This window comes from Macaca thibetana, chromosome 14, assembly GCF_024542745.1.
Source record: "Macaca thibetana thibetana isolate TM-01 chromosome 14, ASM2454274v1, whole genome shotgun sequence".
NCBI lineage: Eukaryota > Metazoa > Chordata > Mammalia > Primates > Cercopithecidae > Macaca > Macaca thibetana.
The window spans coordinates 77,748,249-77,773,620 of record NC_065591.1 but is presented as its reverse complement, the minus strand read 5'-3'; the positions used below and the strand labels follow the sequence as shown (position 1 = coordinate 77,773,620).

Here is a 25,372-nt window from a genome sequence, read left to right as displayed (position 1 = left end):
TTCCCTTTTTTAGAATTATTAGCACTTTACAACCATATCAGAACAAAATCAAATATACCAGACTGAGTTGATCCAGGTAGAGACATGGGTCTGGCAGTTTAGAGGGTAGCTCTTTCCTAAAGTTTAGCCAGTTCAGAAAAGGCGGCAGTGGACAGCAGGTATAGCAGTAGTTAGAAGCCACATACCAGCAATGCCTGGCAGAGATTAGACATGATTCCAAAGGCAGCAGCAGCAGATGACGAGGATTAGAGGTAGGACAGGAATGTAGCACTGGAGACCTGATCACAGAGAGGAGGGCTGGCAAAAGCGAGCACTGCCTATTGGGCAACAGTGAGCACCTACCCCCAAGGGGCTCTCTAGGGCACCAGCTGAAGAGACTGGAAATACAGGAGTTCAGTAATCAATCCTCATTCAGCTTCACCTCATCTATATTGGTGTCTATTCTCTCTGAAGCACACAAGTAATCATGCAAAGGGGGCAGATGGCCTCTTTCTCTATCCTGCCCCACCCAGTTTATCTCCCAATTTCTCTAATCTTGTATCCTGACACCCATCATTTAGCTTGGCAAAGAAGAAACCCATAATTTACCTGTATCCACCTTTCTTGGAAAACAATAGAAAGTTTAAAAATAACAAATACATGATCATGTCTCAAATAGTAATTTTCCATGTCACACAAACAATAGGAACTACTTGTGTGGAAAATTTTTCCTGGCTATTCCCCCAGGTTCAACTTAACATCTGCTTTAATTCCTAAACCTAGACATTTCTCTCCCATACTTGCACACATGCACCCTACATTTGTGTGACTTACCCTCTCTTCCTTTTTTTTTTTTTTTTTTTTTTTTGAGACGGAGTCTCGCTCTGTCGCCCGGGCTGGAGTGCAGTGGCAGGATCTCAGCTCACTGCAAGCTCCGCCTCCCGGGTTTATGCCATTCTCCTGCCTCAGCCTCCCAAGTAGCTGGGACTACAGGCGCCCGCCACCTCGCCCGGCTAGTTTTTTGTATTTTTTAGTAGAGACGGGGTTTCACCGTGTTAGCCAGGATGGTCTCGATCTCCTGACCTCGTGATCCGCCCGTCTCGGCCTCCCAAAGTGCTGGGATTACAAGCTTGAGCCACCGCGCCCAGCCAGACTTACCCTCTCTTCCTAAACATGCTACTATTAGATTTTTTTTTTGGTTTTGACTACTTGTCTACATTATGAGTGCCATTTTGAATTTTAATTTTATATTCAAGGGCCCTAGGTTACTGTCAGGATTAATATATTAAGACTTTTTTTGTCAGATAAGGAAAACAGCTAACCAAACATATAAAGGTGTATGCACCACTTGGTTTCTTGTGTGCAAGAACAAATGTGACTTGAAATGCCAAGCTCTTTTCTTGGCCTCCAGAGTAGTTTTGACTCTTTCAACCAAAAGAAATAATTCTACAATACATAGGAGCCCAGATCACCTCCATGAAGCTTCCGGCAAGTGGATCACCTCCTCCTCTGTGCTAACTCTCTACCTCCTCCATCTTCTGCTGTACTGTTATGTACTTACTTTCATGACCATTACCCCTGCTAGTCTGGAGGCTCCAGAATGTTGGCAGTTATGATGTTCATGTTATGTGCTGGCTATTGGGACTACAGTGCATTGCAAGAAAAAACAAGTCAAACTTTACATTGTACCAATGGTCAATAGTAATAATCCTATACCTTCATCCATTTTATGTGTCCCTTTCTTTTTGACTACTGCTGGAGCACTGAAGAATTAAATCATCTTTTTTTTTTTTTAAAGCAACGTTTTACAATAGATACAAATGTTTACAAAATACTCTATATATATTAACAATTTTCACCTTGGTATCTTGAGATCCACAAGTCTACAGTTGAATAGTTGATCAATAAGCACCAAATTTTCTGCTTCCAGTTCATGAATAGCATTTTCTAATTCTTCAACTTCCTTCCTGTGAATTGCAACCTGTTCTCAGAAGGAGGGAATGAATGTTGGTACTTACTGATTCAATTCTATTAAGTTTTCTTTTCTTTCTTTTTGTTTTTTTAAGACAGAGTTTCACTTTTGTCGCCCACACTGGAGTGCAGTAGTGCAATCTTGGCTCACTGCAACCTCCACCTCCCGGGTTCAAGCAGTTCTCCTGCTTCAGCCTCCTGAGTAGCTGGGATTACAGGCATGTGCCACCATGCCCAGCTAATTTTGTATTTTTATTAGAAACAGGGTTCCTCCATGTTGGTCAGGCTGGTCTGGAACTTCTGACTTCAGGTGATCTGCCTGCCTCGGCCTCCCAAAGTGCTGGGATTACAGGTGTGAGCCACCATGCCCTGCCAAGTTCTATTAAGTTTTCTATAGTAAACTCAACTTCTAAAAGTGCATTTGCCTGAGGGGAAGACCTATTGTGTATCGTTTATTACTGGGCTTGCTTTGTTCTTCCTCCCTAAAAAGGAATAGGTGGAAATCATTTTTAGATCATCAGTAGAACTTGTCTGAATAGTTAGGCAGTTATTATAGAATAGCAGGAATTGTCCTTTTCTACCCTTCAAAAACACTGCTGAACTTAGATATGAGACAGAGGCAGAGATAACTAAGAAAATATGGCTTAATGTTTACTGAAGAAATGGACTAACTTTGGTACATCAATTGGGCCTGTAAAAAAGAAGAAGAAAAATAATGTGGCTAATTCAAATAGGAAAAAATGTCCTGGTTCTGTTGGCAGAGTTTTCATCTGTTTTTATTTTTTATTTATTTATTAATTTATTTTTTATTATACTTTAAGTTCTAGGGTACATGTGTACAACGTGCAGGTTTGTTACATATGGGTAGATGTGCCATGTCCATGTGCTGCACCTATTAACTTGTCATTTACATTAGGTATATCTCCTAATACTATCCTTCCCTCCTCCCCACACCCCATGACAGGCCCCGGTGTGTGATGTTCCACATTCTCTGTCCAAGTATTCTCATTGTTCAATTCCCACCTATGAGTGAGAACATGTGGTGTTTGGTTTTCTGTCCCTGCGATAGTTTGCTTAGAATGATGGTTTCCAGTTTCATCCATGTCCCTACAAAGGACATGAATTCATCCATTTTTATGGCTGCATAGTATTCCATGGTGTATATGTGCCACATTTTCTTAATCCAGTCTATCATTGATGGACATTTCAGTTGGTTCCAAGTCTTTGCTATTGGGAATAGTGCTGCAATAAACGTACGTGTGCATGTGTCTTTATAGCAGCATGATTTATAATCCTTTGGGTATATACCCAGTCACGGGGTTGCTGGGTCAAATGGTATTTCTAGTTCTAGATCCTTGAGGAATCGCCACACTGTCTTCCACAATGGTTCAACCAGTTTACAGTCCCACCAACAGTGTAAAAGTATTCCTATTTCTCCACATCCTCTCCAGCACCTGTTGTTTCCTGACTTTTTAATGATCACCATTCTGACAGGTATGAGATGGTATCTCATTGTGGTTTTGATTTGCATTTTTCTGAGGGCCAGTGATGATGAGCGTTTTTTCATGTGTCTGTTGGCTGCATAAATGTCTTCTTTTGAGAAGTGTCTGTTCATATCCTTTGCCCACTTTTTGATGGGGTCGTTTGATTTTTCCTTGTAAATTTGTTTAAGTTCTTTGTAGATTCGGGATATTAGCCCTTTGTCAGATGGGTAGATTGCAAAAATTTTCTCCCATTCTGTAGGTTGCCTTTTCACTCTGACAATAGCTTCTTTGGCTGTGCAGAGGCTCTTTAGTTTAATTAGATCCCATTTGTCAATTTTGGCTTTTGTTGCCATTGCTTTTGGTGTTTCAGACATGAAGTCTTTGCCCATGCCTATGTCCTGAATGGTACTGCCTAGGTTGTCTTCTAGGGTTTCTGTGGTTTTAGGTCTTACATTTAAGCCTTCAATCCATCTTGAATTAATTTTTGTATAAGGTGTAAGGAAGGGATCCAGTTTCAGTTTTCTACATATGACTAGCCAGTTTCCCCAGCACCGTTTATTAAATAGGGAATCCTTTCCCCATTTCTTGTTGTTTTCAGGTTTGTCAAAGATCAGATGATTGTAGATGTGTGGTATTATTTCTGAGGGCTCTGTTCTGTTCCATTGGTCTACATCTCTGTTTTGGTACCAGTACCATGCTGTTTTGGTTACAGTAGCCTTGTAGTATAGTTTGAAGTCAGGTAGTGTGATGCCTTCAGCTTTGTTCTTTTTGCTTAGGATTGTCTTGGCAATGTGGGCTCTTTTTTGATTCCATATGAACTTTAAAGTAGTTTTTTCCAATTCTGTGAAGAAAGTCATTGGTAGCTTGATGGGGATGGCATTGAATCTATAAATTACCTTGGGCAGTATGGCCATTTTCACAATATAGATTCTTCCTATCCATGAGCATGGAATGTTCTTCCATTTGTTTGTGTCTTCTTTTATTTCATTGAGCAGTGGTTTGCAGTTCTCCTTGAAGAGGTCCTTCACATCCCTTGTAAGTTGGATTCCTAGGTACTTTATTCTCTTTGAAGCAATTGTGAATGGGAGTTCACTCATGATTTGGCTCTCTGTTTGTCTCTTACTGGTGTATAAGAATGCTTGTGATTTTTGCACATTAATTTTGTATCCTGAGACTTTGCTGAAGTTGCTTATGAGCTTAAAGAGATTTGGGCCTGAGATAATGGGGTTTTCTAAATATACAATCATGTCATCTGCAAACAGGGACAATTTGACTTCCTCTTTTCCTAATTGAATACTCTTTATTTCTATCTCCTGCCTGATTGCCCTGGCCAGAACTTTCAACACTATGTTGAGTAGGAGTGGTGAGAGAGGGCATCCTTGTCTTGTGCCAGTTTTCAAAGGGAATGCTTCCAGTTTTTGCCCCTTCAGTATGATATTGGCTGTGGGTTTGTCATAAATAGCTCTTATTATTTTGGGATACGTCCCATCAATACCTAATTTATTGAGAGTTTTTAGCGTGAAGGGCTGTTGAATTTTGTCGAAGGCCTTTTCTGCATCTATTGAGATAATCATGTGGTTTTTGTCTTTGGTTCTATTTATATAATGGATTACATTGATTGATTTGTGTATGTTGAACCAGCCTTGCGTCCCAAGGATGAAGCCAACGTGATCGTGGTGGATAAGCTTCTTGATGTGCTGCTGGATTCGGTTTGCCAGTATCTTGTTGAGGATTATTGCATGGATGTTCATCAGGGATATTGGTCTAAAATTATCTTTTTTTGTTGTATCTCTGCCAGGCTTTGGTATCAGGATGATGCTGGTCTCATAAAATGAGTTAGGGAGGATTCCCTCTGTTTCTGTTGATTGGAATCATTTCAGAAGGAATGGCACCAACTCCTCTTTGAAACTCTGGTAGAATTTGGCTGTGAATCCATCTCATCCTGGACTTTTTTTGGTTGGTACGTTATTAATTATTTGCCTCTATTTCAGAGCCTGTTATTGGTCTATTCAGGGATTCAACGTCTTTCTGGTTTAGTCTTTGGAGGATGTGTCCAGGAATTTATCCATTTCTTCTAGATTTTCTGGTTTATTTGCATAGAGATGTTTATAGTATTCTCTGATGGTAGTTTCTATTTCTGTGGGATTGGTGGTGATATCCACTTTATCATTTTTTATTGCGTCTATTTGATTCTTCTCTCTTTTCTTCTTTATTAGTCTTGCTAGCAGTCTATCAATTTTGTTGATCTTTTCGAAAAACCAGCTCCTGGATTCATTGATTTTTTGAAGGGTTTTTTTGTGTCTCTATCTCCTTCAGTTCTGCTCTGATCTTAGTTATTTCTTGCCTTCTGCTAGCTTTTGAATGTGTTTGCTCCTGCTTCTCTAGTTCTTTTAATTGTGATGTTAGGGTGTCGGTTTTAGATCTTTCCTGCTTTCTCTTGTGGTCATTTAGTGCTATAAATTTCCCTCTATACACTGCTTTAAATGTGTCCCAGAGATTCTGGTATGTTGTGTCTTTGTTCTCATTGGTTTCAAAGAACATCTTTATTTCTGCCTTCATTTTGTTATGTACCCAGCAGTCATTCAGGAGCAGATTGTTCAGTTTCCATGTTGTTGAACGGTTTTGAATGAGTTTCTTAATCCTGAGTTCTAGTTTGATTGCACTGTGGTCTGAGAGACAATTTGTTATAATTTCTATTCTTTTACATTTGCTGAGGAGTGCTTTACTTCGAACTATGTGGTCAATTTTGGAATAAATGTGACGTGGTACTGCGAAGAATGTATATTCTGTTGATTTGGGGTGGAGAGTTCTGTAGATGTCTGTTAGGTCCACTTGGTGCAGAGTGAGTTCAATTCCTGGATATCCTTGTTAACTTTCTGTCTCGTTGATCTGTCTAATGTTAACAGTGGGGTGTTAAAGCCTCACATTATTATTGTGTGGGAGTCTAAGTCTCTTTGTAGGTCTCTAAGGACTTGCTTTATGAATCTGGGTGCTCCTGTATTGGGTATGTATATATTTAGGATAGTTAGCTCTTCCTGTTGAATTGATCCATTTACCATTATGTAATGGCCTTCTTTGTCTCTTCTGATCTTTGATGGTTTAAAGTCTGTTTTATCAGAGACTAGGATTGCAACCCCTGCTTTTTTTGTTGTTTTCCATTTGTTGGTAGATCTTCCTCCATCCCTTTATTTTGAGCCTATGTGTGTCTCTGCATGTGAGATGGGTCTCCTATATAAAGCACACTGATGGGTCTTGACTCTTTATCCAATTTGCCAGTCTGTGCATTTTGATTGGAGCATTTAGCCCATTTACGTTTAAGGTTAATATTGTTATGTGTGAGTTTGATCCTGTCATTATGATGTTAGCTGATTATTTTGCTCGTAAGTTGCTGCAGTTTCTTCCTAGCATTGATGGCCTTTACAATTTGGCATATTTTTGCAGTGGCTGGTACTGGTCGTTCCTTTCCATGTTTAGTGCTTCCTTCAGGAGCTGTTGTAGGGCAGGCCTGGTGGTGACAAAAATCTCTCAGCATTTGCTTCTCTGTAAAGGATTTTATTTCTCCTTCACTTATGAAGCCTAGTTTGGCTGGATATGAAATTCTGGGTTGAAAATTATTTTCTTTAAAAATGTTGAATATTGGCCCCCACTCTCTCTGGCTTATAGAGTTTCTGCCAAAAGATCCACTATTAGTCTGATAGGCTTCCCTTTGTGGGTAACCTGACCTTTCTCTCTGGCTGCCCTTTACATTTTTCCTTCATTTCAACTTTGGTGAATCTGACAATTATGTGTCTTGTAGTTGCTCTTCTCGAGGAGTATCTTTGTGGCGTTCTCTGTATTTCCTGAATTTGAATTTTGGCCTGCCTTGCTAGGTTGGGGAAGTTCTCCTGGATAATATCCTGAACAATGTTTTCCAACTTGGTTCCATTCTCCCTGTCACTTTCAGATACACCAATCAGATGTAGATTTGGTCTTTTCACATAGTCCCATATTTCTTGGAGGCTTTGTTTGTTTCTTTTTACTGTTTTTCTCTAAACTTCTCTTCTCGCTTCATTTCATTCATTTGATCTTCAATCACTGATACCCTTTCTTCCAGTTGATTGAATTGGCTACTGAAGCTTGTGCATGCGTCATGTAGTTCTCATGCCATGGTTTTCAGCTCCATTAGCTCATATAAGGTCTTCTCTATGCTGTTTATTCTAGGTAACCATTTGTCTTTTCTTTTTTCAAGGTTTTTAGCTTCTTTGCGATGGGTTTGAACATCATCCTTTAGCTTGGAGAAGTTTGTTATTACCAGTCATCTGAAGCCTTCTTCTCTCAACTCATCAAAGTCATTTTCCTTGCAGCTTTGTTCCGTTGCTGGCGAGGAGCCACATTCCTTTGGAGGAGAAGAGGTGCTCTGAATTTTAGAATTTTCAACTTTCCTGCTCTGGTTTCTCCCCATCTTTGTGTTTTTATGTACCTTTGGTCTTTGATGATGGTGACGTACAGATGGGGTTTTTGGTGTGGATGTCCTGTTTGTTAGTTTTCCTTCTAATAGTCAGGACCCTCAGCTGCAGGTCTGTTGGAGTTTGCTGGAGGTCCACTCCAGACCTGTTTGCCTGGGTATTACCAGTGGAGGCTGCAGAACATCAAATATTGCAGAACAGCAAATGTTGCTGCTTGATCCTTCCTCTGGAAGCTTCATCTCAGAGGGCCACCCAGCCATATGAGGTGTCAGTCAACCCCTACTGGGAGGTGCCTCCCAGTTAGGCTACTTGGGGGTCAGGGACCTACTTGGGGAGGCAGTCTGTCTGTTCTCAGATCTCAAACTCCATGCTGGGAGAAGCACTACTCTCTTCAAAGCTGTCAGACAGGGACATTTAAGTCTGTATAAGTTTCTGCTGCCTTTCGTTCCACTATGCCCTGCCCCCAGAGGTGGAGTCTATAGACGCAGGCGGGTCTCCTTGAGCTATAGTGGGCTCTACCCAGTTCAAGCTTCCTGGCTGCTTTGTTTACCTACTCAAGCCTCAGCAAAGGCGGGTGCTCCTCCCCCAGCCTCGCTGCTGCCTTGCAGTTCGATCTCAGACTGCTGTGCTAGTAGGGAGTGAGACTCTGTGGGTGTGGGACCCTCCAAGCCAAGTGTGGGATATAATCTGCTGGTGTGTGATTTGCTAAGACTGTTGGAAAAGTGCAGTATTAGGGTGGGAGTGACCTGATTTTCCAGGTGCCATCTTTCATAGCTTCTCTTGGCTAGGAAAGAGAATTCCCTTCCCCCTTGCACTTCCCGGGTGAGGCAAAGCTTCTCCCTGCTTTGGCTTATGCTCCATGTGCTGCACCCACTATCCTGCATCCACTGTCTGACAAGCCCCAGTGAGATGAACCTGGTACCTCAGTTGTGGTACCTCAGTTGGAAATGCAGAAATCACCCATCTTCTGGGTCACTCATGCTGGGAGCTGTAGACTGGAGCTGTTCCTAATCGGCCATCTTGAGGGGGGAACCCCAGTTCTCATCTGTTTTTAAGAAGTGTATTTTGTTGGGAGGCTGAGGCAGGAGAATCACTTGAACCCGGAAAGTGGAGGTTGCAGTGAGCTGAGATCACACCACTGCACTCCAGCCTGGGTAACAGAGTGAGACTCTGTCTCATTTAAAAAAAAAGAAAAAAGTGTATTTTGATAACTTTTGTCCAAAGAGGGCTTGATAGTGGGAAGAGTATATAGAAGAACGTTACTAGATAGAACCTGCAAACCCACCTCTCCACCACCCAAAGCAGCATGAGCTACATAGGTGCTGGATCAGGAGGTGCTCATGGGGACAGAACAGAGCAACAGGAGAATTAGAAGGAAGAGCATATAATAGAAAGAGGTATGCTGGTGAGAATAGTGGTGATATAAACTGGAGGAAGTAATAAAAGTCTTGAGGGAATATGATGAAAGAAAGAAGGCACAGGGTTTAGATTCAGTATCTCTTGTCAAGAGCTGCCAAGAGTGTAACTGAGATGGGTACTTAGAAGGAGACGATAACATTTTCTGATTTGTCACTGAGATTTAACTGTATTTTGGTATCTTAAAGCATTCAGTATGTTACCACATGCATATCTCTATCACATGATCATTTATTAAATGCATGAATTCTTAGCAAATAACAGAGAAACCAAAAATAAAAATAAAAAATTAGCCAGGTATAGTGGCGTGCACCTGTAGTCCGCACTACTTGGGAGACTGAGGCAGGAGGATTGCTTGAGCCCACAAATTCAATGTTACAGTGAGCTTGATTGCACCATGACACTTCAGCCTGGGTGACAGAGAAAGACCCTATCTCCAGAAAAAAAAACAAAAAAAAAAAAAAACAAAAAAAACACAAAAACATGAGATAGGGCTTGCTCTGTCACCCAGGCTGGAGTGAAGTGGTATCATCTCAGCTTACTTCAGCTTCAACCTCCTGGGGCTCAGGTGATCCTCCCACCTCAGCCTCCTGAGTAGCGAAACTGCAGGTGTGCCACCACACCTGGCTAATTTTTTTTTTTTTTTTTTTTTTGATATTTTTTGTAAAGATGGAGACAGGGTTTCGTCATGTTGCCTAGGTTGGTCTCAAACTCCCGGGCTTCAAGCAAGCTGCTTGCTTTGGCCTCCCAAAGTGCTGGGATTACAGGCGTGAGCCACCCGGTCAATAATTCTTTTATTTATTTATTTATTTATTTATTTATTTATTTATTTATTTATGCTGTGTCACCCAGACTGGAATGCAGTGGCGTGATCTTGGCTCACCACAGCCTCTGCCTCCTGGGTTCAGGCGATTTCCTGCCTCAGCCTCCATGGGTGCCTTCCACGGGCACCGGCCATCATGCCCAGCTATTTTTTTTTTTATTTTTATTTTTAGTAGAGACGGGGTTTCATCATCACACCTGGGATTATAGGCGTGAGCCACCACACCCGGCCATAAATTCTTATTATAGGCAAGGTTCAGAGCTAGATGTAGAAGGATGCAAGGGTGAATAAGCCTTGGCTCCTTCCCTTAAGAGAGCTTATAATCCAGTGATAAAAACCACCAGTAATTATAAAGCAATACCAGTCCCATGGAAAAGGCTCAAATATTGCTGGTGGCTTGAAGTTACAAAGAAAGGCATATATTATTTATCTGCCTCAAACAATTTAGTAAAACCATTTAAGTCCATAATACTAAATTACAAAGCTAGGGTTTGGTGTTTTAGGATCTCATATGTTGAGAGATAATTATGTTGATTACAAGCTTGAATGCCTTAAGGAAAATTTATGATTTTCAGATGTCAAAGGATGAGAAAAAATATTATAGTTAGACACTGTAAACAGAAGGAATTAATACAATATTTGGGAGGTGTTTGACCTAAGGGCCGGCATGCTTGGGAGGTAGCACACACAGTTCTTGGTCTCTTTCCAAAGCTGGAAATAGGGGCCCTTTTGAGATGTTGCATCCACTCTTTCAGGCTAAGGCTCTCCTATGACATCACGTATCCCTTTAGAATAGTAATGTGCTCCTCAATAGCTATCCCCCTCAGTCTTTTGAAATGTTAGGGAATAAAAACTAGTTCTTTTTCATAACCCTACAGACACCTTTGGATTTCTGGGGTCAGAAAGTAAAAAGGAGGAAGAAGCGGAAGACCATATTTCCCTCCCTGCCTCAGCTGCCCCCCAGCAAAATGCCCAAGAAATGTACATAGAAACTGGGAGAGATAATTTAGTTAAAACATTAAGTTGGGGACCTGGGATCCTGATTAAAATATATGTTCTTGAAATTTTCTCCTGAAAGATACAAGTTAGCCTTATGTCTCCTCCTACTTGAAATCCTGATGGTAACTTCCTTGATTCCCTTTGTCTAGTTTCTCCAGCTTTCCATTTGTTAATCTCAATCATTTGGAAATTCCAGTTTCCTTCATTTTCTAATAAGCATGCTAAATAAAACCAGATAATTAAAATCATGCAGTGTTACTTATTACAACTAATACATGAAAAAAAGAAAATAATTATAAATTAAAACAACAAGAAAGACAATCATGTAACAAAACAGCTCTGTATCCTTCCCAGTGATCTAAATATTTCTTTATTGCTGAGATATAAATGGAGAAATATTTTCATTAGTTCCGTTATTAAATATCCTTTGTTACTCTTTCTAAACTTTCCCCAAAGAAATTAATTAACATATATTGTTTTGTTTCCAGGCAATTTTCAATTCTTGTGATGGTACCAGAAATAGTTTTAAATACTTTTGCAAGTAAATTTAATAATGTTAAAAATGAATATTTATTAAAAACAAAGACAAATTAAATCTATTAAATTTCCATAAAATGATTTGTTATTTTATTTTATTTTTTGAGACAGGATCTCATTCTGTCACCCAGGCTAGAGTATAGTGGCCTGAACATGGCTCAGTACAGCCTCAAACTTCCAGGCTCAAGTGATCCTTCCATCTCAGCCTCATGAGTAGCTGCGACCACAGATGTGTGCCACCATGCCTGGCTACTTAAAAAAAATTTTTTTTTGTTTTTGTAGAGATGGAGTCTCACTGTATTGCCTAGGTTTGTCTCAAACTCCTAGGCTCAAGCAATCCTCCTGCCTTGGGCTCCCGAAGTGCTGGTATTACAGGTGGGAGCCGCCATGCCCTGGCGATTTGTTCTTTATTACAAAGTTCTTTTTGTTCCTGATGCCATTAAACTTAGACTTTTTTTTCCTGTCATTTATTTCCATTGAACTGTGAGAAGCAGAAACATAATTTCTGGCTTTAGTAGGAAGAGTCAAGTCATGAAAACAGCCCTTATTAGTCAAATGCAAATTTTTTTGAAGTCATTTTCCCTAAACCTAAGATTTATAACTTCTCATGAGATTAAGTGAATTGAGGCCGGGTGAGGTGGTTCACACCTGTAATCCCACTATTTTGGGAGGCCGAGACTGGTGGATCACCTGAGGTCGGGACTTTGAGACCAGCTTGACCAACATGGTGAAACCTCGCCTCTACTAAAAAATAGAAAAATTAGCCGGGTGTGGTGGTGGGCGCCTGTAATCCCAGCTACTTGGGAGGCTGAGGCAGGAGAATCGCTTGAACCTGGGAGGCGGAGGATGCAGTGAGCCGAGGTTGTGCCATTGCACTCAAGCCTAGGCAACAGAGTGAGGCTCCGTCTCAAAAAAAAAAAAAAGTATTGTTAAATTATTTGATTAGGATCATACTTTGTATTTAATAAATGTATAAGAAGTAAATTTCTCTCTAATACTCTTTTTCTTTTTTTGAGACGGAGTCTCGCTCTGGTCGCCCAGGCTGGAGTGCAGCTGCACGATCTCGGCTCACTGCAAGCTCCGCCTCCTGGGTTCATGCCATTCTCCTGCCTCAGCTTCCCGAGTAGCTGGGACTACAGGCGCCCACCACCACGCCCGGCTAATTTTTTGTATTTTTGGTAGAGACAGGGATTCACCGTGTTAACCAGGATGGTCTGGATCTCCTGACCTCGTGATCCGCCCGCCTTGGCCTCCCAAAGTGCTGGGATTACAGGTATGAGCCACTGTGCCCAGCCCCCCCTAATATTCTTTAACTGTTGAGCTCACCTTGAGGTTTTAAAATTATTACCTTTAAAAAAAAATTTTTTTTTTTTGAGACTGAGTCTCGCTCTTGTTGCTCAGGCTGAGGTAAAGTGGCACAATCTCTGCTCACTGCAACCTCCACCTCCCGGGCTCAAGCGATTCTCCTGCCTCAGTCTCCCATGTACCTGGGATTATAGGTGCACTCCACCACGCCCGGCAATTTTTTTTTTTTTTTTTTTTGAGACGGAGTTTCATTCTTGTTGCCCAGGCTGGAATGCAATGGCACGATCTCGGCTCACTGCAACCTCTGCCTCCTGGGTTCAAGCAATTCTCCTGCCCCAGCCTCCCGAGTAGCTGGGATTGCAGGCATGCACCATCGTGTCTGGCCAATTTTGTATTTTTAGTAGCAACAGGGTTTCTCTATGTTGATCAGGCTGGTCTCCAACTCCTGAACTCAGGTGATCCTCCTGCCTCAGCCTCCCAAAGTGCTGGGATTACAGGCGTGAGCCACTGCGCCTGGCCCACGTCCAGCTAATTTTTGTATTTTTTGTAGAGATGAGGTTTTATCATTGTTGGCCAGGCTGGTCTTGAATTCTTGACCTCAGGTGATTTGCCTGCCTCAGCCTCCTAAAGTGCTGGGATTACAGGCATGAGCCAACAAAATGCCCAGCCTTAAAAATTGTTAATACCTTTTTTAAAATTGTGAATTCATCCTAGTTAGTTTGGGGAGATAGTATGAACTCCTATTCACCATGACTTAATAATGACAATTTAAAGATAATTGTCAATTATCATAGAAACTATATGGATGTTTAAATTCCTTGTTTCCTAGACTCACTATACTCAGTCAAATAGAGAGCAAGAAAAAGGAAAGAGTAGAAGCTGACAGTGACATTTTTATCTTGAGTGTCTGGGCAGATGGTGAAAAAGGAAATGTAAGGAGGAGAGAATATTTGAGGAGAAACTTAATGAGTTCTGCTTTAGGTACATTGAATTTGAAGTGTCTTTGGGACATCCACGTGAAAATATTTGGCAGGGAAAAAAATGTAGTTTCGGAGATGAGGACACACACCAGTTAGTGCTGAAGATGTACGTTTGTGAATCACATAAGAATAACTCATTAACAAGAACTGCGTGTAGCTGAAGTGCGTCCCCTCAAAAGGCAATGAACTTTGTTTCATAGATGGCATTGAAGCACAGGTTGGGTGGCTACTTTGTATCTAAAGAGAATTTCAAGTAGAAGGGTAGATTGGGCTAGATAAGCTTAAGGTACCGCTGTCCTCATAAACCGGAAACAGGCTACTAAGAAATAGAATTCAATGACTCTATTTGACTGCTAGAGTTCCAACTTCTCTGCATGGCACATAATGTGGGCCAGACATACTTCTCCATTTATTATGATAGATGTGCCATACAATGTAAGATATCAATAATAGAGGAAACTGGCTGTGGCGTGTGTGAGAACTCTCTTAGTATCCTTGCAATAATTCTGTAAATTTAAAACTGATTTTAAAAGTTTATTTTTTAAAAAAGCAGTCAAGAGCAAAACCCCTTTCATGCTTCCTGGCGTCTCTGAACTTACTGGAGAGTCATTCATTGAACAGTTTTATGCAGAAGATTGACAAGACCAGGTTTATGTTTCATTTATTTATTTAAGTATTTAATTATTTAATCATTTATTTTATTTAAGTTCTAAATTTTTAAAAAATTTAATTTAATGTTTTGAGACAGAGTCTCACTGTGTTGCCCAGGCTGGAGTGCAATGACACAATCTTGGCTCACTACAACCTCCACCTCCTGGGCTCAAGCAATCCTTCTGCCTCATCCTCCCAAGTAGCTGGGACTACAGGCAGGTTTATGTTTTAGAAAGAGGACTCTGAGGCAGTGTGAAGGAGGAAAGGGAAGATTCCAGTCTAGGCAGGAAAGAAAACCAGGTAAGACACAATTGAAAGATCCGGGTGAGAGATAATGAGGCCTGAAATAGGACGATGGCAGAGAAGGAGAGGTGGTCAAAGTAGAACTGATGGGATTTGGAGGCCTTCTGAATGTGGTGAGTGAAAAGAACATTTCTAAAATAGTTGGCTCTTTGGCCGGGGATGGTGGCTTACACCTGTAATACCAGCACTTTTGGAGGCCAAGGCTGGTGGATCACTTGAGGTCAGGATTTTGAGACCAGCTTGGCCAACATGGTGAAACCCCGTCTGTACTAAAAATACAAAAAAAAAAAAAAAAAAAAGAAAAATTAGACGGAGCATGGTGGCATGTGCCTGTAATCCCAGCTTCTTGGGAGGCTGAGGCACAAGAATCACTTGAACCTGGGAGGCAGAGGTTGCAGTGGGTCAAGATCATGCCACTGCATTCCAGCCTGGGCAACAGAGTGAGACTCTGTCTCAAAAATAAATAAATAAATAAAATAAAAATAAAATAGTGCTTGAACAACACATGCAGATTTTTTGTTTGTTTGTTTTAGATGGGGTCTCGCTCTGCCACCCAGGCTGGAGTGCGGTGGTGCAATCTCAACTCACTGCAACCTCTGCTGCCTGGGTTCAAGTGATTCTCCTGCCTCAGCCTCCTATGTAGCTGGGATTATAGGTGCTCACCACTACGTATGACTAATTTTTGTATTTTTAGTGGAGATGGGGTTTCACCATGTTGGCCAGGATCCACCTGCCTCAGCCTCCCAAAGTGTTGGGATTACAGGCGTGAGCCATTGTACCTGGTCAACATGCCAGTTTTTTTCAACCAAACACAGATAAAAAATGCAGTATTCCTGGGATGCAAAACCTGCCTATACAGAGGTATATACTATAAACACGCTATAACCCATGCTATATACTATAACCCATGCTATATACTATAACCCATGCTATAAACATGGGCTTTGCAGGGCTGACTGCCAGATTTGAGTGTGCTTGGATTTTGGTATAAGTGGCAGGATAGGGGTGGGGGTCCTGGAACAAATCTCCTTAGTATACACAAGGGGTGACTTAACTCACAAGTTTCTGGCTTGGGTGACTGAATAATGGTGGGATCCTTAAGTGGGGCAGATAGAGTAGGAGAGGAGGCAGTTCTGGGAAAAAGGGAAGATGCAGTCAGTTTAGGAGTTTGAGATGTCTGTGGTGCATTTAGGTGGAGTTGCACAGCTGGTTGTTGAATATGTGGGTTTAGAGCCTGGGATTGAGATCAGTTTCAACTTGGACGGCATGCTTTTTAGGCCTGCAACATAATTATCATCCTCAGACACTTCTTCCCTGGTATACTGGGAAGTATACTGTTTCCTGTTTTTCTCTTCATCAGTTTACTTTCTTGTTTTGCTGACATACATGGTTAAGTAAATTCTTGAGAAAGCATGAGAAGTATTGTGAGCCCTTGCATTTCTGAAAATAGCTTTATTTGTCCTTAATCTAGTTTAGCTGAGTATAGAACTCCAAGTTAAAAATAATTTTTCATCTGAACTTTGCTATTGAAAAAATCAAATGTCAGTTTTGGTCTTATTCCTTTGTAGTTAACTTCACCCCCACCCCCACCTGCTTCTGCCAGAAACTTTTAGGATTTTCTTTTTGTTCTTGGTGTTCTGAAAATTCATGTCCTTTTCAGAACCCTGATATTTTCTTCTATTATTTCATTGATGATTTCCTTCCCTCTATTTGCCCTTTTTTCTTTCTTTTTTCTTTCTTTGAGAAAGTCTATCACCCAAGCAGGAGTGCAATGGTGTGATCATAGCTCACTGCAGCCTTGACCTCCTGGACTCAAGTGATTCTCCCACTTCAGCCCCGCTGAGTAGCTGGGACCACAGGCATGCACCACCATACCTGGCTAATTTTCTTTTATTTTTTGTAGAGCCAGGATCTTGCTCTGTTGCCTAGTCTGGTCTTGAATGCCTGGGCTCAAGCAAGCCTCCCACCTCAGCTTCCTGAAGTGTTGGGATTACAGGAGTGAGCCACTGCTCTGGTTCTTATTCTTTCTTTCTGAAATTACTATGTATTAGTTGGATATTGTACATCTTACATTAGTACTCTATGTCTCTTATTTTTCTTCTTCCTTTTTTTTTTTTTTTTTTTTTTTTGTATTGTGGTCTTCCCTGTTTTGAGAGTTGTTCTCTGTTCCCTATTTTATTTTATTTTATTTTTGAGACAGAGTCTCAATGTGTTGCCCAGGCTGTAGTGCAGTGGCTTAATCACAGGTGACTGCAGCCTCGACCTGCTGAGCTCAAGCAGTCCTCCCACCTCACCCTCTGGGGTATTTGGGACTACAGGTGCTCACCACCATGCCTGGTTAACTTTTCTAGTTTTTGTATAGATGGGGTTTCACTATGTTGCCCAGGCTGGTCTCAAACTTCTGGGCTAAAGCGATCCTTCTGCACTGACTTCCCAAAGTGCTGGAATTACATGTGTGGGCCACCACGCCTGGTCTTTTCCTGTTTTATATTTTATTTTTGTTCTTAAAACATCTTGTTCTATAAATAAAATACCTTCTCAGATTTAAAAAGTATATATATATATTGAGATGGAGTTTCACCATGTTGCCTAGGCTGGTCTCAAACTCCTGCACTCAAGTGATCTGCCTGCATTGGTCTCCCAAAGTGCTGGGATTATAGGTGTGAGCCACTGCACCTGGCCAGCTTTTGTTTTGTTTTGTTTTTCCACTCTGTTGCCCAGGCTGGAGTGCACTGATGGGATGTTGGCTCACTGCAACCTCTTCCTCCTGGGCTCAAGCGATTCTCATACTTTAGCCTCCCAAGTAGCCTCCCAAGGTGGCATGCGCCACCTTGCCCTGGTAACTTTTGTAATTTTAGTAGAGATGGGGTTTTGCTATGTTGGCCAGGCTGGTCTTGAACTCCTGGCCTCAAGTCATCTACCCTTCTTGGCCTCCCAAAGTGCTGGGATTAGAGGTGTGAGCCACTATGTCTGGCCAGATTTTTTTGATTATACTAATAAAAGACCTTTACAGTTCCCTAAATTTTTTCTATTTCTTCCACAGGCTGTTTTTGTTGTTATTGTTTACTTTTTATTTTGTTGTTAATTCACTTGGTCTTTCTCTTCTGTTGTGCTAAATGTATTCAAATGCCTGGTGGTCCTTGGATGTCTATTTATATTAAAGAAAAGTCTGGGGAATGGCATGGATTTTCCCCACCACTGTGTAAACAGGTCTGTTTTCATACCAAATTTTTCCTCTGAATGGGAATGTGGACTGGAGACTGTATGTGGTATGGCAGGTGGTGTGAACTGGCAAATCCCAAAGGATGAGAAGGCAGGAGAGGGATATTAGGTTATGGCTTCCTAAATGCCAACATAGGAAGGATTTTCTGTGGGGCACAGAAATATCTAATGTCTACACTAGAAACCTTTGCCTTTATCTGATAATTTGTTTAGTGTTCTCAGAGGACAGTCATCGGGTTCTTAGTTCAAAAGTAAACACTTTGGTGGTATGTGAGGGAAATTGTAGAGGGTGATGGTGGATGCTTACTGATACAGATGTTCCCTATTCAGACCATCAAGTAACCCTCTTGTTTTCTGCTTCAGTTCCCATTCCCACCATCTATAGCTCACACAGACTCTGAGCAGAGACTCTCCCAGGTTTCCAAAAACATTTGAGTTTTGCACATCCTCTGTAGTTCTCTTGTAACATCTGGCCCAAGTAATAGCTTCCCGTTTCATCCAACAACATACTCTCACATTTGCTTTTTGTCTTTCAGAAGATTTCTGAAATCTCACCTGCTAGTTAACTCCTCTTGTTCTCTTTGTGGATGAGTTCTTTTTGTATTTTTATAATTTTTATAATTTTATTTCAGTGGGCCCTCAGGAGAGGTAGGATGCAGCCTACCATCTTGAACTACAATAAACAATTCACAAAGGTTTTAACCTAGCTGCTTCCTTCACCTATGATCTAAGCTGTTTTTTTGATTAATGCCTTCAATGAGTATATCTATATTCATTGACATTCATTCATTCAATAACTAATGAGCACAGATTATTTATCAGGTGCCATGGACATATAGTTGAAAAGCTATAGCCTGCTCTGTGTATTAATGAGACAGATGCATAAATAGACAATTTCAACATATTTTAGCAAGAGTTACAATAAAGCAAGGAAACACTGGGGAAGGAGCACCCAAGATTTCCTGGAGGGATTACAGAATGATTCACAAGGAAATTGGTAATCAAAGTCCAAGCCTGAGGATGAGTTGGAGTTTTCTAGACAGATGAGGGTAAGGAGATATGGAAGTAAGAGCAGAGGACCGGCATGTACAATCTAGGGAAAACAGTACAGTACCTCGTAACAAAGAATTATCTGGTTCAAATGTCAGTGGTACAGACCAAAGGAGACCATGTCATCCAAAAGAGGCAATTTAACCCAGCAGAGAATCAGCTTAGAATGGTCCTTTAGACTTGCCCCATCACCCAGGAGGAAGTAGGCTCATGAGGAAGACCAAATCAAGTTTTAGGACATAAAGAAACTTTGCACATTTGAGTTTACTGTGTGAATTATAAACCCCAACTTTTTTTTGGTTATTATTGAGATTATTTATGATATTTGTTGAGTAACAGCTTGTAGTGAGATGAGGACTCCACTTGAATTTTATTTTGTCTCAGTCAGTCAAGGTACCATGCTTTTCTCATGACTTCAGTTCATAATGAAAAGTCATTTCTAGTTAAAAAAAAAAGTGAGAACAAAGAAATTGCTTTTGATGAATTCCACTTACCTCTTTTTTGAGCCAGTCATTCTCCCAGATCTCTAGATAGCTGCCCTTGTCAATGAGCTTTACAGCATTCTAAAAGAAAGTTTCCGGGTTAAGGAAGAGTTGCCACATGCTGATTCATAATTTTAGCAACAGTGATGTGCAGTTAACCTGCATTTAGATTGTGTCTGCAATTACTTTAGGAACATACTTAAGAACTTTTGGTTTGGTTGTTCATTCTTTACTATCCTATTATATTGCTTTTTCTGATTTACACTCTCCATTATAGGTGATTTGGAGAACTGGACAATGTGTAACTGACCATTCAATTGACCTCCATTGTGACCAAATCTGACTGCTATGGTGAAATCATGTTTCACAATTCAGATGGTTAAACTGCAGTGATCAAACATTCTTTAAGTTTATAGTCACAGACATAATCCAACATATAGCAAAAACATGAAGAGATTACTATCTTTTTAATTTGAAAAGATTTTGCATGTCAGTAATAACAACATACATATTTATAAATCTAACAGCAAGTAGTTTCAGGATAGGCTGTAGCTGGATAGTCTCCTGAAGAAAGGCATTTTAGACAAAGAAGGCAAAAAAGTCTTACTTTGTCAGTAGGTTCATAAAATATAAATTTATTTTCAATTACATGGATATTGAAAAGAATTTTATAGTGAATAACCAACTATATTTCTCTGCAAGATGCTTTTATATGGATACCATGGTACAAGTTCAATATTTAGTAACTGAAGGGCACAACCAAAAGAAGAAAAATTAAGAAAAATAATCTAGATCATAAACATGGACAGAAATGATTGAAAAGTGTGTTGAGGGTAAATTTATGTTAAAGTCTTTTTTTTTTTTTTTTTGAGATGGAGTCTTGCTCTGTCACCCAGGCTGGAGTATGGTGGTGTGATCTTGGCTCACTGCAACCTCTGCTCCTGGATTCAAGAGGTTCTTCTGCTTCAGCCTCCTGAGTAGCTGGGATTACAGGCGCCTCCCACCATGCCTGGCCAAGTTTTGTATTTTTAGTAGAGACGGGATTTTACCATGTTGGCCAGGCTGGTCTTGAACTCCTGGCCTCAAGTGATCCACCCGCCTTGGCCTCACAAATGCTGGGATTACAGCCCTATTAAAGTCTTTAAGAGTTGAAAGATTTGCCATAAAAATTTTTCTTTAAGTCATGCTTAAATTACCAGTGGACCTATATTTCTTAGGTACCAGGAATTTTTATACTCCAGCTACAACTAATAATTCTAGTTTCCTCCAACATAGAATTTCATTTGGACAAAAGCAAGAAGCTACTCCCAACTGAAGTTAATTGGCTAATGGCTGGATTCACTAACAGTGGATCGGCGATTTCAACCTTAGTTACACATTTGAATCTCCTAGAAGCACTGAAAAATCCAGAAGCCCACACAACATCCCAGTGCAATGTATCAGCCTTCTCTATGGGTGAGATACAAGCATCACCTGGGTTAAAAAAAATTTCTCAGGTGACTCTAATGTGCATCTGAGGTTGCACAGCATTGTGATTATAGGATGTTGAACTGTATGATAAAATAGCCAGCCAAAATGAGGAAAATTCATTCAAGCATGTGAGTGTTTGACATTATGTGGAGAAAAGAATATGTATAGGTTAGTGATTAGGAGCAGTGATCTGAAGGAGTCCTCCTGAAATGAATCTGGATTCTCCCACTTGCTCTGGGCAAGTCATAAAACTTCTCTCTGCTCCAGTCTCCTCATTAGCAAGTCTCTATAGTTTACTGGATTGCTGAGGGAGTTAAATGTGAAATGTTTGAAAGAATATTTAGAATAGTCCTTATGATATATGCTTGAAGCTATATGCTTATTTGGCCTATATATCTACCTTGAATCATCTTAACTATGGTCAGATTACTTAATGGTTGATTTCACCATGTGAGTGAGTCAGATTCACTTACAAAGTGACTGAATTGCATGAGCAAACAGATTGCTGATCAGTTTTCCAAAACCTTCTGTATTTGTGTAAATTAGTAAAAATAATGCAATAAGAGAGTAAGACTAAAAGAACAACTAAACCAACAGGGATGCAACAAATAACAGCAACTGAAATTCAGTAAGGAACCTTTTTGAAAAAAGACCAGATGTTTATGATTCTGAGAAAAGAAGGTCCCAGATGAACAGACAATCTCAGTCGGACCTCACTGAGGTGAGGATAGTTTGAAAAGAGGTCAAGACTGTTAAAAAAAAGATTTTTTTTCCAGGTATTTTGTGTAAAAACAAAGGAATTAGAGAACATATAAGATTGAAAATTATGCCTCAAAAATATTTTATGTCCCAAATTTTTAAAGTGCCAGCAATGTAGAGTATACTCTTCTAGGTTTAGATATATAAGAAAGTACTTTTTAGACAAATTATATTTCATTTTATAATTCATTCAAAACTTTTATTTTAATATTTTGTTACAACCATTATTACAGGTTGAGCATGCAAAATCTGAGAATCTGAAATCTAAGATGCTCCAATGAACATTTCCTTTGAGCATCATGTTGGCACTCAAAAAATTTCAGATTGTGGAGAATTTCACTTTTTCAGTTTTGTTTGTTTGTTTGTTTGTTTGAGACAAGGTCTCACTTTGTTGCCCATGCTGGAGTGCAGTGGTGCAGATACGGCTCACTGCAGCCTTGACCTCCTGGGCTCAAGCAGTCCTCCCACCTCAGTGCCCCAAGTAGCTGGCACTACTGAGCTGGGACTAGCTGAGACAGGGTTTTGCCCTGTTGCCCAAGCTTGGTCTCAAACTCCTGAGTTCAAGCAATCCACCCGCCTTGGCCTCCCAAAGTGCTGGGATTGCAGGAGAGTGCCACTGCACCCAGCCCGGACTTCTTTGGATTTTGGATTTGGGGATTTGAGATGCTCAACTGGTATAATACAAATATTCCAGAATCTGAAGAAATTCAAAATCTGAAACATGTGTCAGATAAGGGATATTCAACCTATATTTCTTATACTTAAAAAAATAACTGATTAATAATTCACTGATTAGCCAAGAGTGGTGGCACACACCTGTAGTCCCAGCTACTCAGGAGGCTGATGCGAGAGGTTTGCTTGAGCCCAAGAGGTGAAGACTGGAGTGAGCTGTGATTGTGTCACTGCACTCCAGCCTGGGCAATAGAGCAAGATCCTGCCTCGAAAAAAAAAAAAAAAGAAAAAAGAAAAAATTCACTGAGCTCTTGTTTCTTGTGAGAGATTATAGTACTTAAATCATCTCATTTAATCCTCACACTATTTCTTTAAGGTAAATACTAGTATTATTCTCCATCTTATAGGTTAGGAAACAGAAGCCCAGAAAAGCTAAGTAACAAATTCATTATACAGCCAGTAAGTGTAGAACTGTGATTTGAACTCAAACTGTCTACCTTCAGAATCCACATTCCTAGGTTTGGATATAAAAGAAAGTATTTTTTAGACAAATTATATTTCATTTTATAAATCATTCGAAACTTTTATTTTAATATTGTGTTACGGCCATTATTATAGGTTGAGCATCCCAAATCTGAGAATCTATCCAAAGTTCTTAACCACTATAATATACCCAAAGGAAAAATAGTAGGAAAATGTTTGTTTTGTTCTGTTTTTAAGAAAATTGAATTATACCTGTGTGGCCCATTCCTTCTTTTGGTCCAGTTGCAACAAAGTTTCTTTGGTTATTTTCTTTCTAGCATCTTCCAAAGTGATTTTATAGTGTTCTTTTTAAAAAAAAGAAAAAAGAAAATTAAAAGCCTTATCAAGGCTGATTCTAGGTAAAACTATGATGTCAGTAAATTTTATTTTCCATCATCCTCAGTTCTCCTTTCTACACATTTTTTTTTTCTGAATTTTCAGGGTACATTTTTACTGAAGAATCTAGTTCCTCCAATTGGAAGATAGACTCTAAGAATTTACTAATACGTTAATGTGAATTAGTTTAAGACCTCTTACACAAGAGCATTTGTATTTTCAAAGGACTGTCTCTCCAAAGACAGAATTTCAAACAGTTTAGCATTTGTGTGGCAGTCTACCCTTCATACACACAACTTACTACTCCACAACAGAAATATGAAGACTTTATTATCTATTCGAGTAGCATTCTGTCTGACTTCATCTAACTAGATTTCGACTATTCTTGGCATGTGTTTCCTGGGGCAGGAAAGACAGAACAAGGAGAGGAGAGTAGGGAGGGAGTAAGGGTGCTGAGAAAGTTGATAGACCTGGTCATAAGTTAGGCTCAGGTGAGAAAGACAGACAGAAAATGAAGCACAGGATTCTCTGTCCTCTCAAGATTTTCGTATGCTCACAAATGTCATTATTGAGAGAACAAAGAATCATAAAATTTTAGGCCTTGAAAGATGCTTGGAGATCATGTAATCAATACTCCTTCTTAAGGACTATGAGACACTGTGACAGCAAGGCTGCTTTAAAGAATGGAGAATAAGAAAGCTGGACAGATGAGTCCAATTTGTTCACTCCTTTTTTCAACAAATAACTATCAAGTTCTTTCTGTATGCCAAACAGTATGTAAGACACTGCAAATATTACTGGTTAAGACAGAAAAAAACCCTGTCCTTGTGATATGTACATTCTAATGGGGAAGCCAGATCATAAATAAGTAAACAGGTAAATAAATAATATTTCAGGTGGTGATGTGTGTGAGGAAGAAAAACTAAAATTCTCAATTTTAGATTGGGTGATCAGAGAAAGCTTTTTTTGAGGAGGTAATCAGGGACTGAGTTAGGTAGTCAGCAATGTGAAAAATGAGGAAACTGTACTACTCCAAATGAGTTAATCTAGGAAAAATCAAGGTTAGTTGTATTTTATTAGTTCCATGTTATATGTTCCCATTAGTTGTGCTTTATTTATATAACATAGGCAGACAATTATTTGGAATTCAGGAAGTGTTTTCCCATACAAATGATGTTGAAAATCATGGCTGCTAGATTTCTGGACAGGTTCAGAGGCTTACTAAACTTATTCTACAGCTAAACAACAGTATTGTACTAACAGTACTATAGAACCTTATTTCCATTTAGGACAGCAGTCCCCAACCTTTTCTGCATGAGGAACTGTTTTCGTGGAAGACAATTTTTCCCCAGACTGGGTGGGAAAGGGGGATGGTTTTGGGATGATTCAAGTGCATTACATGTGCACTTTATTTCTATTATTATTACATTGTAATATATAGTGAAATAATTATACAACTCACCATAATGTAGAATCAGTGGGAGCCCTGAGCTTGTTTACTTGTAACTAGATGGTCCCATCTGGGGGTGATGGGAGACAGTGACAGATCATTAGACATTAGATTCTCCTAAGGAGCATGCAACCTAGATCCCTCACATGTGCAGTTCACAATAGGGTTCGCGCTCCTAAAAGAATCTAATGTTGCTGCTGATCTGACAGGAGGTGGAGCTCAGGCAGTTATGCAAGTGATGCAGAGCGGCTGTAAATACAGATGAAGCTTCACTTGCTTGTCCACTGTTCACCTCCTGCCCGGTGAACTAACAGGCCACAGACTAATATTGGTCTGTGGCCTCGGGGATTGGGGACCCCTGACTTAGGGCATTGTTTCAAAGGGAAAATTTTCTTCACAGACCAAGTCAGCCAAAGCAGAACCCTCAGGGATTTTATGCTGTAGGGAAGGACATCTGCAGGTCTGGTCTTTCAATTGACCAGGAGCCCAACTAAGGCATCTACCACCGGAACTCTG

The 25,372-nt window shown here is 40.2% G+C and overlaps 1 protein-coding gene across 5 annotated transcripts in view; it reads right to left on the bottom strand.

Annotated features, from left to right (window-relative positions):
- Window positions 1-25,372, bottom strand: part of CCDC83 (coiled-coil domain containing 83) — a 72,097-nt gene that overhangs the window by 7,659 nt on the left and 39,066 nt on the right. For 4 of the 5 annotated variants that reach the window (XM_050755868.1, XM_050755867.1, XM_050755869.1 and 1 more), the window contains exons 6-8: window positions 23,284-23,375; window positions 19,660-19,728; window positions 1,839-1,960 (exon numbers count right to left, since the gene is read on the bottom strand). In XM_050755868.1, the coding sequence (XP_050611825.1) occupies window positions 1,839-1,960; window positions 19,660-19,728; window positions 23,284-23,375 (283 nt within the window). Of the gene's footprint in view, window positions 1-185; window positions 279-1,838; window positions 1,961-19,659; window positions 19,729-23,283; window positions 23,376-25,372 lie in introns of all 5 variants that reach the window. The other variant, XM_050755870.1, reaches the window with a different exon arrangement.